This window comes from Zonotrichia albicollis, chromosome 6 (assembly GCF_047830755.1).
Source record: "Zonotrichia albicollis isolate bZonAlb1 chromosome 6, bZonAlb1.hap1, whole genome shotgun sequence".
NCBI lineage: Eukaryota > Metazoa > Chordata > Aves > Passeriformes > Passerellidae > Zonotrichia > Zonotrichia albicollis.
The window spans coordinates 16,103,805-16,123,374 of NC_133824.1; the positions used below are offsets into that span (position 1 = coordinate 16,103,805).

General features: G+C 43.8%; 1 protein-coding gene across 3 annotated transcripts in view; it reads right to left on the reverse strand.

Annotated features, from left to right (window-relative positions):
- The window catches only part of IFT43 (intraflagellar transport 43), a 44,294-nt gene extending 25,228 nt beyond the window's left edge, over positions 1-19,066 (reverse strand). The window contains exons 1-4 of one of the 3 annotated variants that reach the window (XM_074542590.1): positions 18,609-19,066; positions 18,158-18,247; positions 11,442-11,471; positions 2,066-2,133 (exon numbers count right to left, since the gene is read on the reverse strand). In XM_074542590.1, the coding sequence (XP_074398691.1) occupies positions 2,066-2,133; positions 11,442-11,471; positions 18,158-18,247; positions 18,609-18,662 (242 nt within the window). In that variant the 5' untranslated portion in view covers positions 18,663-19,066. The other 2 variants (XM_074542591.1, XM_074542592.1) reach the window with 2 other exon arrangements.
- Positions 19,067-19,570: the final 504 nt, after the last annotated feature.

The following is a 19,570-nucleotide window of genomic DNA, read 5'->3' on the forward strand; positions in this document are numbered from 1 at the left end:
AAACCTAAATCAGATATAACAACAGAAGCATGTTATTCTAACTACATCTACACTAGTGAACTTGGAGCAAGTTAACTTGATGGGCTTCCAAACTGAGTCAAATTGGTAGAAAAGCTGTGGGGAGATAGAGCCTGAGAAAACAGAAACAACAAAGCTACAGCAACATGGGTATGACATCAGCCAATGACTCAGACTTTTCACATGAAGGCTTTACCCTGGGATATGTCAGAAAGCAAGCCCTACAGGCCAGCAGCTCAGACTTTTTTAAGGGAGAGAAGAGAGATCAGCTTGGGGATAATACACAGGAAAGACGGGAATTAGCTGTACAAAACCCTTGTACCTCATATGACTGGAGAAAGTCAGAACAAACTTTTTCATAAAATTTACTCAGTAAAAACCCTTATTAGAAATGAACACTGTCAGATATGACATTTCACATGCACGACTGAGCAAGGGACACATCTTGGTCTCACGTCCCAGTGTGCAGATTCTCAGAGACAGAAAGGTCTGCAACCCTGTGTCCTGTTCTGCTTCTCCAGCTCACCCACACCCAGTGTCACAGAAGCCTTTACTCCAGACACCTACAATGCATTGTAACCCACGCAGCTGAGATGCTGGGGAGCACCACCTACAGCTGCTGCAAATCTATAGGGTAATGTCAAACAATGGAAAACATGGTAAAATAGCACATGGCACAGTGCTGTTACATTAGGAACCTGTTCACTGTCCTTCAGGGCACATTAGGCACAGATATATTGCATATGTATTACCTCCAACCCAGTCCCTCACCTAACCAACAATTACATAACTTACTTAACTAAACAATGAAATTGAACCTTTTTTGTCTGCTGTCACATTTCCATAAAGCTTCTGCTTGGTCCTACAAAGATCCAGGATCTTTGATGGAACTTTTTTAATACCCTGAGGTGGATACATCTTTGCAATGGCAACTTCTAGGTGCAGCCAGCCTATGAAAAATAACCATTATCAGGGTTAAACTGGAGAGCAACAGGAGTTCAGGCTGAGATCTTTATTCCCTTGCTTTATTCTAGTCTCCAGATTTCCAGACTATTTATTTTTCAGAGACAAATGGAGTGATAATTTTCCCAGAAAAGTACGGTTTTTTGGAAAGGCTACCCCAGAATACAGACCACCTTTCTCCCCTCCCAAAAAATATTGACTGTATAACAGGTTTCTGGATGTCCTCATCCATTCTCAGTTTCAGACAAGAAAATACATAACTTTTCATAACTCAGAGTGCCTCCAAAGTATATATTAAGACTTTTACTATAGGCCTTTAAGTACACAAGCAATCTCACATCGCTCCCTAGCTCAGCCCTTCGGCTCTCTGAATACGAAATACAACACCAGCATAACTTCTAAGCTTGGAAAACCACAACTATTTGAAAGCAAGTAATCTCCTCCCAGTCTGAACTGTCCTCTAGTTTTCATACCTATTCTAATACCATGTTCAGATACTTTGTCTTACGTGTCCTTCATGTAAGCATTGGGCTTCTCAACACACATTCTACAATTTGTATACTTTTTCCTCCCATCTCTTCTTGCTGACCATCTCCATCCATCTCCATTATACCATAACCCCATACACACATAAACATTGACAAATTTCACCTTTACTGTCGAGGCTGATCACTAAATCCTGATGTATTCATTGCACTCTTGTCAGTGTGGTGCTGTCATGTGTCACTCTCCCAGGAAGGACAGAACCAGTCAAATCCCCCCATCCCAGCTCCTGCATTTAGCATGCTTATTATGCTCTTGACTCCTTCCAGGCACTGTACCAGGTAAGGAATATGCTGCATGCTGCCTCTGGCAAACAGGGACACGTACACTGTTCTAAACCTTGCCAAGCCAATTAGCCAATGGAACCAAGCAAAAGCAATACTTCAAATGGCTTGAACAAGTTGCATTGATTTTGGAAAGAAAGACCATCTGAAAGACCCAGGAAAACTGTTCCAATGTCTGTGACAGGAAGGTCCAACTAGAGATGTTCCTTTATTCCACATCTAAATCCCTCTTAATAAGGAAAGAGGTGAGGACTCACTTGGTAGATGCCTGCACAGGATCATCTGCCCAGCCTCCTTGCCGGCGTGGAGGTTTAGGTGGTGGAACCTTCAATAAAGAGAAGAGATGTTACAGACAGCTCTGGTCAAGCCAATTGAGACACCAGGTCCACACACACTAATGTAATGCTTTACCAAATAATGGAGAGGTAGCATTTAAAATGCTCTTTAATCATAACATAAAAGGACGACAAACTACAGGACAGGTTTTTAAGCTTGTCTGTAAACAAAAGATGCATCACCCTAATCAGTATCTTGTTAAGTTTCAGGTGTGTGTGCCTTGGACATTTTGAGGACAAACAATACAGTAGGTGACTGATCCACACAGGGTGTGCTCTCCTGGCAAAAGAGGGTTCACTGGGAACTTGCTCATCACTGTTGCCCACATAGCAGTGGGAGGTATCACATTTTGCCTTTCCTAGGGTACAGACAGCATGTTTTAAACATCTTGTTTTAGATGAGGAATTGTTCCTAAAACGTCTGCTTTCGTCCACTGCTTAGAACAGGATGATAGATGCCAAGTTCAGACACAGTGATCCATACCCAAACTCTTCCAAAGTTAGTTGAGACAAATCCCACCACTGCCACCACTGAAATCCAAAGGGGAAGATCATCTGGAGCTTAAAGACATTCCCTACTATTTTCTTGCATTGTCATGTGTGGCACTCTGCCACATGGCAAAAGAAAATGGGAATTCAGCTTGGGGCTTATGATGGAATTGTCAAATGGGGACCATGAATCCCCACCATCTGGAAGCTGCCTGTTGCCATTTACAGATTTGGGCTTGGCTCCCCCAGCCTGAGGCACTCTGTACAGCACTGCCTTCAGTGTTCTGCATGGCAGAGGCAAAGTGAACCCAGCTTACATAGCTCCCAACTGATGGTGCCCAGTGAGGGAAGATGGACTACAGGGACCCATGAATGGACCACTGTGAGAAAGAGTGATTGCATGAATGATGCCCCAAAACAGAGAAAAACTGCTCAGTGCAAAGGAATGGTGGGGGCACAGGTGGCTCCCACAGCTTTTATTAAGGAAGCGAATGAGTGGGATGACTCCCAAGGAGTTTTGACTTCAGAGAGGACCTTGCATGTTGTGGTGGGGTCAACCCTGAGCCAAAGCCAAATCACCTCTTGCCACAGATGAGGACACGGCCGCGCTGACCCCTGATGGTAGGGGTCTCACATGTTTATTTCTTGAAGTAGAAGCATTGTTTGTGAGTGTGGGAAATTAAGAGACCCTGCCAGGGGCAGCCTCTGCCTGCTGCAGGGAGGGGGTATGACCCTGCATAGCTCTCTGATAGGAGCAAAAATAGTCATCCTCCAAAAATAAACAGGGAGCAGGAATGAGGCAGGAGCTGCAGTCCCAAAATACCAACTTTCTTCGGCAAAGGGAGCACAGGAGGGCAGAGGGACAGGCAGGGAGCGTGAAACGCAGGAAACAGCCTCCTTATATGGGCTCATCCGTGGGGGACAGAGCTCAGCCGACTGGAATGACCATGTCACAGAATGTGAAGCCTTCAGGGGCCCAAGTGAATGGAGTTTTCTGATCTTTAAATGATTCCCCCAGATTCTTAAGATGCCAAACCAGAGAAGAGGCTACAGTGCCAAAAAAGGAGCATTTTGAATTCAGTTGATCTGGACACACCCAGAGCCCAAGAAAAAGTTGGAACACACACCACATATGGGCTTGCATGCCCACATAAACATCCTTATTCCCATTACACCCCTAACCCAAAACCACACTCCTTCCCACACAGATGCTTCCCATACAATAACCTCCTTTCCCCTTACACTATCCCTCTGATAGCCAGCAAGGCTCTTTCCAGCACACAGCCTCACAACTCCTCACAAAGGTGCACAGGGATACAAAAATGACACCAAAGAACTTGGGCCATAAGACTGAGGGAAAATGCAGCATGTCCAGGGCATATCAATGTCCCTGCAATTAATTTACTCATCATCAAAACTAGCCTTCAGATCAAAGATAACTCAAGTGGGGCACACCACATCAGAGGGTGATGACAATGTCTGGCCCAGTCTTTGCACAAGGCATGACTCCAGGGCATCTAGGGGTTTGATTCCAAAGTCTTGCCAATGTTATACCGTGTTCTCATTGATCATACACACCAGGCAACCCTGAATGTCTGTCAGATCCTGAAAAACTTCTCACATACACCTACAGGTCATTTATTCCTCTCGCAAAAAATCAGGTAATTCTTTCTGAATTGCCTACAGGAACACTAGCAACAGGAAAGGCAATGTTAACTGTCAGCTGAGGAGAAATAGCTTTTCTTTGTTAGCTGCCTGGAAAGTGCTGCAATATGGTCAAATGCCACATACACTTCTGTCAAGTAAATAAACTTACCTTCAGATACTTTCACAGTTCCAAAATCTTAGCATAATTTACAATTGAGAATGCAATGCTGTGCTTTACCATAATATGGTGACAGGTAGGGACTTTGCAGCTGCAAGCAAGAGCTTGAGACAGAAAGTGGGACAAATGTCAACCCCAGAGGGATTAGAGCAGAAATAGAGTACACTGTCCTTCTATAATGCAGCAAATGTGCCTTTAAACATACCTTTTTGGTGAAAAAGACTGGGGGATTTAAATGATCAGAACTTGTTGGTACCTACTGTTATACCTTAGGCAAGATTTATATGTATGTTCCCAAATGCAAAGCTATACATCCAAACAGTCTAGTGCTCAAAACACAGATTCCACCAGCTCCTGACAACTGTGTTGTCTCTCAGCCCTTGCTGCTCAGTCTCTTTCACAGCATCAGCTAATCACTTACTGGCTGGAATTTTCCTTTCCACTTCAGTTTTGTCCATTATTTATCTCCAGAGGATCTCCTCTACTCGAGTTTCTGCAGACTGTCCCTTTCCCAAGTAAAACTGCCATGGTCCAAGTTTTTTGTTTTGTTGTTTGTGGTTTTTTTTTTTTCCTCAGAAATTCAGCTCAGGCATTTCTCCAGTATTTCTTAGGCCACCTTCCATACCAACACTTTGATACTTTGATACATCCATAATCAGTATTTTATCTCTCCCTTGGAAAAAATGACTGGCCTGAATTCCATCTCTCCTGCATCAAAGTAGAAACTCTACCTTCTTTATTGTTTTTCAGGCCCTTTCTTATCAGACAGATGCAGAATTCTAATCTGACTTCCCCATTAAAGCAGAAATTTCCAGGCTACTTGTCAGATCACGTCTACAGTTCTGAAGGTGCCAGTTGGATGCTGCTTCCCTCATGGAAGAAACTATCCTGTGTGTCTCTGAATCCCGAAGGTCCAGCAAAGTTTCTTTTAGGACCAACCACAACAGAGGCAGACTATGGGTATGTTCAGTCCCTCAGATTCTCAGGTGGGTCTGGAAATATGGATTAATTTACCTTCATCAACATGACAACTCCTTTGGAACACTGAGCACTCTGTGCAGGGATGCAGGGACTCAAATGACATTGAGAGCAAGCAACAGAGGACACATAATTCTTCTATTATGTCATATTTCCCCTAAAATATGTAGATTTATGTTTTCCCAATATACAAACACTGTGAGACTTTCACACAATATGTAGGTGTCTTGTTTTTATCCAATATTGACCGAGAACTGGAAAGAAACAAGTACAGGCAGTCTCAAGGATTCTCCTCTCCAGCAAGATGCCAGAGGGTCCCTTGACTGAAGAAAAGCAAGTCTACACAACCAGGCCTGACGAATTAGTTTTGATTGCTGCCATTTAAGGAGCTATAATTCAAATAGCCCCACTGCTCCTAAACAGCCACATAAAATCATCTATACTGATCTCAGAGCATATATGATATCAAAACCACATCAATTCCAAGATCTATGGAAGCCTGGGCTTTTTTGCAAAGAACAACCCATCTCTGCTGGCTCTGTTTATCATGTCCATAGACGGTTCAAATAGTGCCTCTGATTTTAATGAATACCCTCCAAGGACTTCTGCATGTCTTAAATACTGGGCAGAAAATACTGGATTTGCATTTCGTCCACAAACTGTCCTTCTTTTCACAGTCACTGGCTTTCCTTTACTAGGGAAAGCGTTACTGAAACAGAAGCTCTTGAGGGCCTTCAAATATTCTCTGCCACCTATCACAGGTAAAGGAGCAATTCATATCGTTTACCAACTATCAGGAATTGCTTTCCCAAAACAGTGGCCAGCTATTTGTCAGCTGACATGCACCCATGAACCTTTGCAGCATTTGGCACCTTAACCCGTCTGATTACTGCTCTCCCCTGCAGGAAAATAGTGAACCAGCACACAACAATCTGATTCTCTGAATAAGGGGTCACCAGGTAGAATCCTCTCACAATCCATAGTCATAGGGAAGTGCCTCTCCAGCCTTCCTAAGCATGAACATTTCTCAGTTTGCTATCACTTTATGCTACTTATGATCAGACATTTTCCCATCCACCTTCCCACCTCCTACAGTTCTTTTGTTGCCTTGATGTAGGTCCAGAAGCACTCAAAGTATGAAATAAATGTGTGGAAAAGGAAAAGCTTCTAATAAAATTATTTTCAATGAGATTGTCCCTAATCCACTTCAAGGTAGACAAGCAGGCAGGGTACTACCGGAAAGGCTGGGAAACATGGCTGACTAGAAATGCTATTTCAGAAGATGTCATCAAAAGGCAAGGAGATAAGCTCAGAAAGCTGAAAATAACTGCCCTGCCGGTCAGCCAGTCGGGGTACACGGGACAGAGGCTGCACAAGGCCTTGGGGAGCTCCAGGCCGTGCAGTGCAAGGGCTCACACTGGGGAAGTTGGCCTAATTAGGGAACAAAAGTTCAGCTGCATTTTTGAGATTCCTCCTGAAGAATCTGGCCAACTTCCAGACGAGAGGTCCCCAGGAACAGTCTGGGAGTCCAGCATTTCTACAAGCAACCAGAAAACCTCTGGGGAAAAAAAAAAAAGATGCAAATCCTGTAAAATGGAAGCAGGTAAAAACCCCAGTGCTTCTTTGGATGCTGGATCCTTTCAGTGGAGGGTATTTACTAGAATAATGCAAGAATCAAAACACACGACAAACTCTGAGACATGGTGGGACAAATGCAGCTCAGCCCAGGATGGCCACCTAAATGGAAGGGCATTCTGTGTGCAATAGCTATGGGAAATTCTGCCTCAGAGAACCCTCCCAGGTTCTCAGAAATGCCAATTGCTTCAAGAGCTATCTACTGCCAGTTCACCCTACTCCCAACTTCATGCCTAAGAAAGCAAAACCCTGGCAACATGCCGTATGCAAAATGCTGCTACCCCTGCTGAAGGCTCCTCCGCAAGCTGAGGATCACAGGGGAGAACAGGATGCTAGAGAAAAACATTGCAGTAAGACTGTAAGGTCTTTGGGAATAGGAAATTTTTGTTCCAGCCATATACCAACACTCTCTAGATCTTATTGCAGTGCAAATTGTAGATATAGAAATGACTGTAAGTGACTGCATTACAATTATGACTTCCTAGGTCATGAACTCTCTAAACCAGAGTGGAAGGACAGTGCCCAAACCACTGTGATTATTTTTACACAAATAAGGTCCCTTGATCAACACTCAGCTGAATACAGCTGGTGCTGGGTTCCTCACTTGGATGTTTTAGTTTCAGGGAACGTAGGGGAGAGCACCTGGGGGGTGGCTGCTGCACAGATCCAGACCAGACAATGGAATGAGAGTTTGGAGCTGGGTGCCAACCACTGTGCAAGGGTAAGAACTGGGTCAGGAAAATACCGCTCTGATTAAAGGCCCTGATCATATCAAGCCCCAGGCCATGTCTACACCACAGGTGCAGACACACCTGCAAGCATTCACAACGATCCTTATGAGTCAGCCCAAGTCTGGAAATTGTCTTGTTTTAGGTACTTCTGGTAACAAAGCTAGTACCTCCCCAAGTAGAGTGCAGGTTGCTTCTCACCAGGGGATCTCCACATCATTCTGCACTGTATTTTAGAATGCAAATACACTCACTCAACCCCACCCAATTGGGTGACCTAGCAATTTAAGAACATAACTGGCTTTATATTTCAGGTACTTACCTTCTTTTTATAGTTGTTCTCCCAATAAACATTTAATGAAAACAATTGCTGCTGGCATGTTGACTTAACCTAAAAAGCAACAGCCTATTTTTCCACCCAAATGTTTCAGAAGCATTGGCAAGTAGAACTACGAAAGGACTTTGATGCCCCCTCTGGAAAGGTCAGATCTTCAAATCCTCTTTCCAGTTGTCACCTTAAAGCATGTTGTCACTCAAACACTGAGTGATATAGAGCCACAGAGGCCAGCATTCACCTGTATAAGGGTCAGAAATCAGGTGCTGTCCCTGTTTTTAGTCTGTGAAGGACCTTGAGACTACCTATGGCATGTCTACCAAAGCACAACTAGAGGATGAGGTCCCCAAAGGACCCATTGGAACTGATGCCTTCCCACTCAAATGTTGTTGCCTTCAGTTAGAAAGTCTTTCCCTATGGTACCAAAATTGTTTTGATTCCATTTGCAAAGCAGAGCAGCTTCAGGAGAAAGGACTGAGAGCCTTCTCAGACACAGAACAGCTCATAGACTTGTCATGACATATAATATTCCCTATGGAGGTGGTAAACATTACTTGCTACATCTTTCTCAGAGAAGAAAGAGGACAATAAAATCAGTGTTTTCCAGCTTAGAAAGGAGATGGTCAGTTTAATCTCTACATCTAAAGCATGAGGTTCCAACACTGAAATGAACATCTGCTTATCAGGAACTGGAGGTCCCTGAAGGCAAGGAAAAGCCCTACTGTACTTCTGAAGGCTAGAAAACACAGGATGGGGATCAGGGTCCCCCAGTGATAGTGCAAGGACATGCACCCCCAGAGCTCACAGAATGGGGCCAGAACTCCACAGAAGGACAAGGTTTCGGTTTCAGACACACTGCCATTCCCAGCTACTCTTTATCATCCCAACAGATCCACCAGCCTATCCTGAGATTATCTATATACTATGCAGGCATCCAGTGCAGGATATGGATTTTGTTATGAGGATAAGGCATTTAAATCCCCCTGTGGGTCTATTCAGGGAATAGTCACAGTGCTTTTGCATAAAGCTCTAGCTTTGCTTTTAGATAGGGACTAAAGAAAACTAGTAGAAGGACTTCTTCAAGGTGCCAAAGAAAATCTATGGCAAAGCCACAAAAAGAAACCAGCAAAATCTTGGCTAACAACCATATTCGTACTCCTGCTTATTCTGCCTCTGCAAATTAACTGAAATATTAGGATACACCCTTTATTGTACCATTGATTAGCCTAACAGCCTTTGGCTAAATATCCCAGGCAGTCTTGGAAGGTGACGCCAAATGAGTGATTCAACTGGCAAAAATTCAGATGCAAGACGAGCGGTTTGCCAAAGGATGCAAAACAAGTTTCAGAGCAGGCAGATGCCTGGAGGGCAGGACTTCAGCAGGTATGTTCACATCCACAACCCTGAAGAGGTTGTTTGTTAGTATTCAAGCAGCTACAAAGTTATCTTCAGCACAGCAAGAGGAGAGGGACCAAATCCAGGAAGAGTTCAGATTGTAACACTCAGCAAAGCCCAAAGGGAGTTCAGAGAAGGGTTATATGAGCCATCCGGGGGACGAAGGAGCCAACTTCGGACAAATGATTCAAGAAGCCAAGTATTTCAGATTGGCCAGGCAATGACTAAGGGAGGGATATACTGCAACAAGATTTGAATCACACTTTATAACAAAGTTCCACTAGCAGTTGATTTGGAAGAGACTTATGATGCAATTAACAGAAGTTTGTAAGCATACTGCAGTATAAGTTACAAGCAGCTTACTGATCAGTCAGATTTCTGAACTCAGTTAACCATTTTATACCATTTAAAAACTTTTACAAATGGAAAAATACTATAAAGTGTGACTGTCATACTTAAGAGCACAAGCTTGAATAAAGGACACAGGAATTAGCCAAACAAAACGGTTTTCAAAGCAGGGAAGCCCCTACTAAGTAAAATCTCCTTGCCAGGCACCATTGCATAAAATCCCTGAAGCAACAATTGCTCATGTGGAAGAGTCACATCAGTAAAGTTATTTTAATGAAATTTAGCAGCCAGAAGCAAGAAGGCGCCTGTGGCATGTGACCAGTCAGCACTCAACAGCAGACCTTGGGAATCAATGATTTAGGGCACTGTATGGAGGTGGAATTAGTTCCAGTGAAATGACTGTAAGGACCGGTTCCAGTGAGGCAGGGGGGGGAAGATTAGATCAATTATCAGTAAAAATTTCTATTAGGCAACCAGTCCCCAAAACTATACTCATCAGTGGGAGGTCTCTTTGCCTGATAAATGGAAAAGTGCTCTGGGCATAGTCCTGAACCATCCATCACTGCCAAATAAACCCAGTGGATCTTTTTTACAATATCATCTCTTGCACTACCAAGAGAAAACCGAGCTAATCTGAATAGTCTTGACTCCTTGTGATGAGCATACCCTTCTGAGCCAGAATTAATGAGATGGGTGATAGGGGTTTCTTTTCTGGGCTTTAAATTTCACAGATGAATCTACTGTGCTACCAGTACTGGAGTGGTCCTTCAGCAGAAGGAATTAAGAGCACAGGAGAGGGTGTTTTAATTATCTAACAGAGCAACTCTAGACAGGAAAAATTGGGCGACACCAATTCCATGGTTAGGAAGAGTGCAAGGCAATTAGCCCAAAGACTTCAACAGAAACAGGTAGAACTTCTCAGGTTGTTCTGAATGGCATTATCCTGGCTCCCAATGCTAAATTAATGCTAAGGTGTATTTTATCTTTGGTGCAGGATAAAAAAAGGATATGTGTATTCCTTCTCTGTGTGTAACAGGAGCCTGGGAAGAAGCACTATGACATTATTATTGATTCTGGCATTCAGTGCTGGTGAAATAAAAAGAAAAGACACACAGAAAACCTAAAGGCACATGTCCTTGTTACTCCTGCCTGGCCCTCTCCTCTGGGGCACTAGCAAGACTTCATCATCCCTAAGAAGTTTTCATGCTATAAGAGCAAACTAACCATACTGGACAGCAATCTAAGTTAAGTCAGGCTTTGTACTCTATTAGCTAATTGCTGTCCTGACTTTTAAATGAAAACAGTATCTTTTCAGTGGCCACATATACATCTGTAACCTCAAAACAAGATGCAGCAGCTGATAAGAGCAGCTGTTTCAAAGATAATTAAAAATTTGTCAGCAACAGAAAGAGAGGACACAGGAAAGGCACTGCGTCCAAAGCAAACTTTATATTATTCTCCAGTACTAGAGTACCCTCTTAAGGTAGTCCCCAGGCAGATAATAGGTTAATCCTACTAGTCCCCTTCAGAGGAGCCAGCATCTACCTAGGAAGCCTCTAGTCTTACGTGGTCAACCTTTTCCTGATGGTCTTCATCCTTGAAGGGTCAGGAGGGAAAAAGAGAGAAAGAAGTTAAAAGGAAGCACTATGGAAGCCTGCACAAAACAGCTTGAAGACTTACATTTATGACTGTCCTGCAGCATGTGCTTTGCAACCTTTTTCACTTGAGCAAACCACAAAGTTGATCCTACATTATAACATTTTATATCTAGCCATTTATGCAGATGCCAGCTGTGATACTTAAAGAAAAAAAAAACCAAAACCTAAACATGAGCAAGAAAAGAACAGACTTAGTTCATTCTCCCTATAGCATGATAAAATTCAAATTATTCAGGTGTGTAGGATCCTAGAAAGACTCATATGGAGAGTCACTGCAGCCATGCCAGGAACCAGTATTGATGGTGGACCAGTCATACTAGGGGCTATACACTGTAGCAGGCTACAGCCCTTTTTTCAGAAGCTACTGTTTCTCAAGGCAACCTCAGATTCACCCCTGAGAGCACAGGCTGTAGCAAGTAGTGTAAAATAAGCATAGCTGCCGTCCATGTTTGTTGTCATTACATTACAAGTGTTCCATATTGTTGTTTCCTTATTGCAAGAGTTCCATACCTCCTCGATGCTCCTCATGGTCAGCTCCTCTAAGCACTGACTCTTCCTTCTTCTCACAGTAGCCAGCTGACTCCAGTTCCCCTTTCAACCAACCAACCTACTCTTTTATAACACTCTTCTCATTGGCTACAACTGTGGCCTGTTAAAGTCAGGCCCGTTCCTAATCACTAATAATTGGCTCAGCTACAACTCCTTAGGGCTAAGACTACTTTCTATACTACCTTTATTTTCTTATATTCTATCCCCCTACAATTCCCCCTTTTTCTTTTAATTACAGAGTTGCAGCATTTCTAGAAGGACATGCTCAAATAAATTAACATTATTACACATTCATATATTTCATTCAGAACTAATAGTTATACAAATGTTCAGACAACATATTATAGTACAAATATGTACATATTTCTGAGTGTTGGTTCCATTTTGCAGCTTTTCTCAGTTTACAAAGTACTTATCTTCAAAATCTTTTATACTCCTGTTTAACAAACATTAATAGCTGCAACTGATATATTTCATTAATCAATAAACACATTGTACTGAATAATAGAACTATTCTTTTTCCAGTTCTTACAGTTACTTTAGTAAATCCTCCCACTCCTCTCTCAGTTTTGTTGGTTTTCCTCATACAGTTCTCTACCCACATCACCATGGAATCACGTTGCTTAATGTTTAAGTCTTCGTTCCTAAATCAACGTTGGTTGATACTTAAGTCCTTTTTCCTAAATCACGTTGGGGCCACCATTTGTTATCATTATATTGCAAAGGTTCCATATTGTTGTCTCCTTATTGCAAGACTTTCATACCTCCTTGATATTTCTCACAGACAGCTCCTCTAAGCACTGACTCTCCCTTCTCACAGCAGCCAACTGACTCCACTTCCCCTCTTAATCAACCAACCCACTTTTTTATAACACTCTTCTCATTGGCTACAGCTGTGGCCTGTTAAAGTCAGGCCTGTTCCTAATCACTAGTAATTGGCTCAGCTGCAACTCCTTAGGGTTAAGATTACTTTCTATACTGCCTTCATTTTCTTATATTCTGTCCCCCTACACGTGTTAGCTTCACCAGATGATCTAAAGCTAACGCTGTAAGGGAGCAGCTTGGTTATATAGATATGGAACTCAAAAAAAGTCAGCCTGTTAATCACTCTGAAAGTAGCAAACTGGTTGAGAAGCTTTTAGATGAGCAGACTCAGCACCAGCAGTTGCAGCAACCAGAGCTATTAGGCACCAAATGCAAGGAGGTAATTAAGAATCCAATAATCTCTATGCTATTCTAGAAATCACAGTGTTCAGAAGCACTCAGGAGGAGAATTTAGAATATCCTAGATTGATCTATGACCCTCCACCAGGAGTAAGCATAGGATAGCTGGAAACACTCCACTAACCCACCTGACTTTTGTTCTGGATTAAATCATCTCTCCTGTGGAACATGGAATCCATGTGATTAATAAATTGCATATATCTCTCATGGAAGTGGTTTGGTATCTGAGTTCATTTTGTGTCTTTGCTGTCATCTGGTCTTATCATCTTACTGCAGTAAGAGCAGAGGGGGGCTACATGCAGGTTAGAGCAGCTGGGGTACACAGGTGTCCTTACCAATGAGCAGCACAAGTGAAATCAGGTTTGCCCAACGGGTAAAAATCTGTTGGAAGCATGTATCTGTCAGCCTGCTTCTTCCCACAGCCAAAAGCAGAAAGGCTTCTGTGGGGTCCAACATGACCTAAGCTTCTCCGGATGTACCGTGCCCAAGTGGCACAAGACTTGCACTAGCATGGAAGAAAATCCAGCTGCGCAATACATATTGGAAAAGTATTTAAATAATCGCTTCTTGGAGCAATTTTTCACACGTGTTTCACCTTCAGCAATTCTTATTTGCTTTCTCACTACCACCCAAGGACCACAACTAAATGAGCAAGCTTACAAATACCAGCTAGGACAACAAAAGAACATATTTTCAGAAGAAAAACTACAGAGCCTTTCCCCAGGCTGTGGTGAAATGTGACAGAGACAACCAGCAGGGAACTTGATTTTTGGGCAAACTCTGATATGAAGTAATTTTGTCCTACCTGTGTGGAAATATTTTGAAAATAGGGAAAACCTTCATCCTTTAGGCTGACCATTGCCTAGTAAAGCAGTCTCCATTCAAAGGATCTACAGAGTGCTGCCAGAGACATGCTGGCAAAATCATACTGAGACTGCAAGAGGCAGAAACCAGGGAACTCTTGAACAAGATCCCATGGGAATCACATCACTGTAGGATAAAGAAAAATAGACCATGGAAGTAGGATAACATTAAAATATTTTTCCATACAGATTTCTTACAGGACAACAAATAGCTCACTCTTGTTGAGAGAAGAAACAGGAAAGGAAAAATCTGCTGATACATTTTTTTAAAAGGCTTTTCCACTCAGCTTTCCAAATCAATCTCATCAAGAGCTCCAAATCTGGCCAAACAACAACTTCTGATGGATGTCATCAAGCCAGCATTCAGGCTGTTGCATGCAGTGATACTAGAGCCAGGGAAAAGGTTTGACTTTAATTCTGTAAAAGTGTCCAGAAGTCCTGTTAGGATGGGATAGCAAAAATCTTCAACAGATCTCATTGCATGATCTGTCCGTCTCATTATACAAATAAAACAACTAGCTTGACTTTCTCCCATACTGTCAAAAACATGACAGCATCAAGATGAGTAAATGTACTACATCAAGCCAGGGGATGGGAAAGGCCTCTCAATGGAAAAAGAGATACATTACCCCTCTGAAATGAATGTTTGAAATGTGGTGTTCTGGCATGCAGCAAGCAGATTTATCTCTAGGAATTCCCACTTACAGCATATTCCCCTGGGTGCCCAAGAAGTGCCTGCTGAATTGCCAAGGAGCTCTGAGGGCAGGAACGCACACAGCCTTTGCTGCAGGAGGCTGCCAACTGCACCAATTACAGCAAATAATCATGTCCCATCTTGCCTGATGAAATAACACATAGCTGCAGTGTTGTTTGTTAGTACTTGTACTTCTGAAAAAGCAGGAATGCTCTGCATGTCACATGGGCAGAGTGTGAGCTTTGTGACCTTTCATGAGCCCCTTGAGGAGGTCTACATTTGATGATAACGCAGGTACTTCCACACAGAATGGGAATTATGAAGTAGAGATTTGGACAGAGGAATTAGAGATTTGCTGCTGTAGTTAAGAATATTCTTGTGGGAGAGACAAACACACAACAGGTTCTGAAAAAATACTAAGATATCATAGTATCTATTTTCATAGAGCTTGGGGGAAGTAGATTACGCCCTGGGGAAGGAGGTTTTAACACACATTTGTTGTAGTTAGAACAACACACAGTTTGCACTGTCTTTTGGGAGAGAGAGCCCAGGCCAAGCAGAGATCAGCAGTAACGTGATAAGATCTATGCTCCAAGTCAGATGATTTGCCTATTGACTTCAAAACAAAGATCTTTTTAATTACAATAATTGTCCACCCTCTAAGTGAATTTGCTTGTAATAAACCCAGATGTTGAAACATGGATAGACAGGTACCTTTTGCTTCCTTCAAGCAAGCTGCTGTGACTGGAAAACACTTCCTGGATGCTTCTCAGTGTCATGAAAAGACCAAACAATAGCACAATGGTACGTTCATACCAGAAATTTGAGATGGGTGGAAACTGGTTGGATTAGCAAGGAATTTAGAAAAAAAAAATTAAAAAGAGTCAAGGTGAATTAAACCAGTTTTAAAACTCTGAGAAAGCTCTGAAGGCAAAATCACTAACCTGAATGTGAAATGCATATGAGGGTATGAATATGGCAAAGATTTAAGACAAACCCCTTTGCCTTCAAAATCAGTAATAAGAATAAAACCTTCTATGCTAAAATTAATTACATAGTGCCTAATCCACTACTGCCAGTTCCAGAAAAAAAAATAAAATGACTGGGTTTGTTTTTCTTTAATCTTGCATTTCTTTTGGGAAGATTTCTTATAAAGGTTTCAAAATGGGCTGAATGAGACATCCATTGTAACCCCACCACTTAAAAGCACGCCAAGGCCAAGCTTCTAGAAAAGTAAAAGGGGATTGCCAATCTAGGGTGAAGGAAAAAACAATATTAGTTCTGTTAAATACTCACTTTGGTAACAAATGTGGTCACGTATAAAAAGCCTCCAATTTTGGAGCAAAGGAAAAGGCTGAGGATTATTTACAGTGGATTTTGTCTTTCTTCCAGTACCTCCAAGGTTCTTGACTAACACAAACATTTAGCAACAAAGACCTGTCTGAAGGAGACTATTGACACAAACTATTCTTCCTGGTGGTTAAGATCCAGTACTAACATATTTGAATGTTCTAAGACATGTAAGTCCTCACCCTTCTGCTGCTGAAAAGCTCACTGCTCTCAAACAGAACACTGAAAATATTTCTTAGTCTTCCTCAGGACTGGCCCAAGTCCTGGAGCCCCTATGATCTCTTCCCAGCTATTGAAAGGGTTGTGATGTGAACAGTAAGCCCAAGCAAACTGCAGTAAGTTACAGTCCATCAGCTGCACCTCTACATAGTGCCCTGGTCTCTCTAAAACCAGAGAATCAGACCATGAACTAGGATGGCCAGTTCCAGCAAGAGAACCACAAGAGAACAATCTGACAGTGAGCCACCCTAATGTGGAGGCCAGCTAATGATTACACCCCCTTAAACCATCAGTTGGTTCCCCTAAGACTTTCTTTACCTATGAGGTCCACGGTTACTTCTATTTCTTAAATTGCATCTTCTGCACATTCCCTCACAGAATCCATCCTGAATGCCTACAGCACATCCAAGGGGAGATTCCCTAGGTGGAAGATGATTCTCCATTATGCCTACCAAAAGAAAAGAGCATACTTTCTCCAGGAAAAAAGTCTGCTCTATGAGGTGTTACTGTAAGCTAAGCTGTAATAGTGCTATTTTCAACAGCATCACAGGGTCTCAAAGGAAAAATCTCCCCTCCACAATCATTTTGGCACAGATGTCTGGGACACAGCTACTCAGTGTAATAGGAAAGTTTTGTCACTGCACAGGGAATCAGGGAGTAGTCACTCCAAGACAGAATGTCCTAAGGCTCTGAGCAGAGTAGCCTGAAGCAGAGTTGGTGCCAGAGCGGCCAGCAAGGCAAAATGATTTCCAGTTTAAAGAAGTCAGGAATATGGTATGCTGGAGACCATTGACTGGCATTGCAAAACAGTAAGCATCACCTCATTTAAACAAATATCACTGTCAACAAGGTGGAAGTCAGATGACATTTTTTCCATCTGGTATGTGTCAGGGAACAAAACTGGTATGTCATTTCCTGAGAGCTGCACCTTCTAGCAGGAGATGTCTGTGGAGGTGCTGTGCTAACATCCAACAGCAAGCTTCCAGGAAGGATTTCAGCATTCTGCAACACTAAGCAAAAAAATCAATTGAAACAGTTCAGACCTATTTCTGAATACTTGAGGATGTTGCCTCACTCTCCTGAGAAAGAGGAGTTCCTGACCCCCTTCTACCATTTGAAGATGTACTAATAGAACAGCCTCTGAACCAAAGTTTTCCTCCAAAGACAAGTGGGAGCTGAGTTTGCACATTATTACCCAAGGAAAAGTCTCAGATGCTGCAAAGCTGGCTCCTAGTATGACCTTTTTTTGCCGTGCACAGAGATAATGAAAAAGAGCATTACTACACAAACTTGATAGAGACCATGTCAGATGTACTCTGGCTCTAGCAAACAAAGCACAAAAGTAAGGCATCTATTTATCTGCCTTGCTACTGTAGGTGGTGGCAAAACTGGTCACAAAAGTATGTGCCTGCCCACATTTTAAATCCAGAAATTAAAATATCAGGAAGATATGTATGCACAGAACGGAGGGGCCCCAAGTCCTGTATGATACTACTCTCCATACTTGACATGTAAGAAACCATAGTCCAATAGTTTCCTGTGTGGAAACTATTATACAAAGGGCAACACCAAGAAAGGGACAGGGGAGTGACATGAGTCCCAAATTAAGGACAAAATTCAAAGGGCAAAGCACACCATGCAGGAAGGAAATTCAGAAGAAATTAATAATTCTCCATTGGAGACAACAGCAGGACAACAGATAAGCCCTTCTGACAGGACACCCACCTCTCCAAGAGAAGCAGACGGGGAATTCTTCGTGCTGAGTTTTTCACCTGCAAAGAGGTCCTGGCGGGCTCGACGGCCCATCTTTAGTACCTGTAGTGCAGGGGAAACACGAAGGAGCAGAGGACACACAGTTACTGACAAGAGCCGTTTGATGGCAGGGAGCGGAACGCCAGGCACGGCCCTGCCGCCACGCCCCGCAGCGAGGCGCGGCGCCCTCACAGCGCAGAGGCTTCTCCCGCCGCAGGTGCGAGCCCCGCCGCCCCTCCCGGCCCGCCAGCTGCGCTGCTCGGCCCCACCGCCGGCCGCTCGGCCCGGCCCGGCCCGGCCCTTCCGCTGCACGGTGCCCCACGGCAGCCGTGCCGCCGACCCCGCGCCCCCTCCAGGCCGCGGTCCGAGGCCCCGGGGCCCCGCTCGTAGAGGCTGGGCCCGCCCCGGCCCCGGGCCCGCTCACCCCGGCGACGCCGCCCCTCCGCGGCGCCTCCGCTCGCTCCGGCTCAGCCTCCATCCGCCGCCGCGGCCGCCGGTGCTTCCGGCGGACTGCCCGCCCCGCCGCCCCGGCAACCGCGGGCACGGCCCCGCCGGCTGCCCCGCGCCGCCCGGCCACCCGGCGCCTGGCAGCCACGGAGACATCCACCCCCGGAGCACTCTGAACACCTTGGCCTGACTGAGGGGCACCCCTGTGCTGCAGCACCTCATGCGGGTACTCTGCTAGCCCTTTCTAGTTCCACTTGCGGTGCGGCAGGCCAGGAACAGTCTGACGCTCTGCCTTCTCCAGCTTGTTGCCGAAGACACTTTTTTAAGTTCCCACTAAGGCAGATAAATCCTAGCCTTACACATCTGTCTCATGATAGAGGCTTTAGCCAAAGTCTCCTGATGGCTTCTGATGCTCTTCCCAATTCTCCCTGACTCTCTAACACAGCTTTCCAGATGGGGCAGCCGGTCCCCAGAGCCCCCGGTGGAGGCGGTGCCAAGGATCAAATGTAAGCACAACGATCATTGCACACGTGCTTCTCACAAGTGAGTTGTGCAGAGATTTTCCACTGAGCCGTATAAAAACGACCCCAGTCTGTTTCTTGGCTGGACAGATGTACAGATTAATTGTAAATAAATCTGGTTTTTGGTCCACATGTTTAACAAATATTCAGTTTTCCAGCACTTTGTCCCTTGCCTATGTTTTTTTTTTCTCCTATCTCACACTCCTCACAATTTTCATCTATCCTCATTAGCCTAAATAATTTCTTCTGCTGCTACAATAGAGAACTGTACCACACCACAAACAACGCTGCTAACACTTAGCCATGATGAAAATTGATTCTCTAAGTAAACTTTTAAGCCTCCTAGGAATACCTTTTACTAATGGCACTGGATTTCACTCTATACCTGCTTAGCTTTTGTAGAAGCTCATGCTTTGGC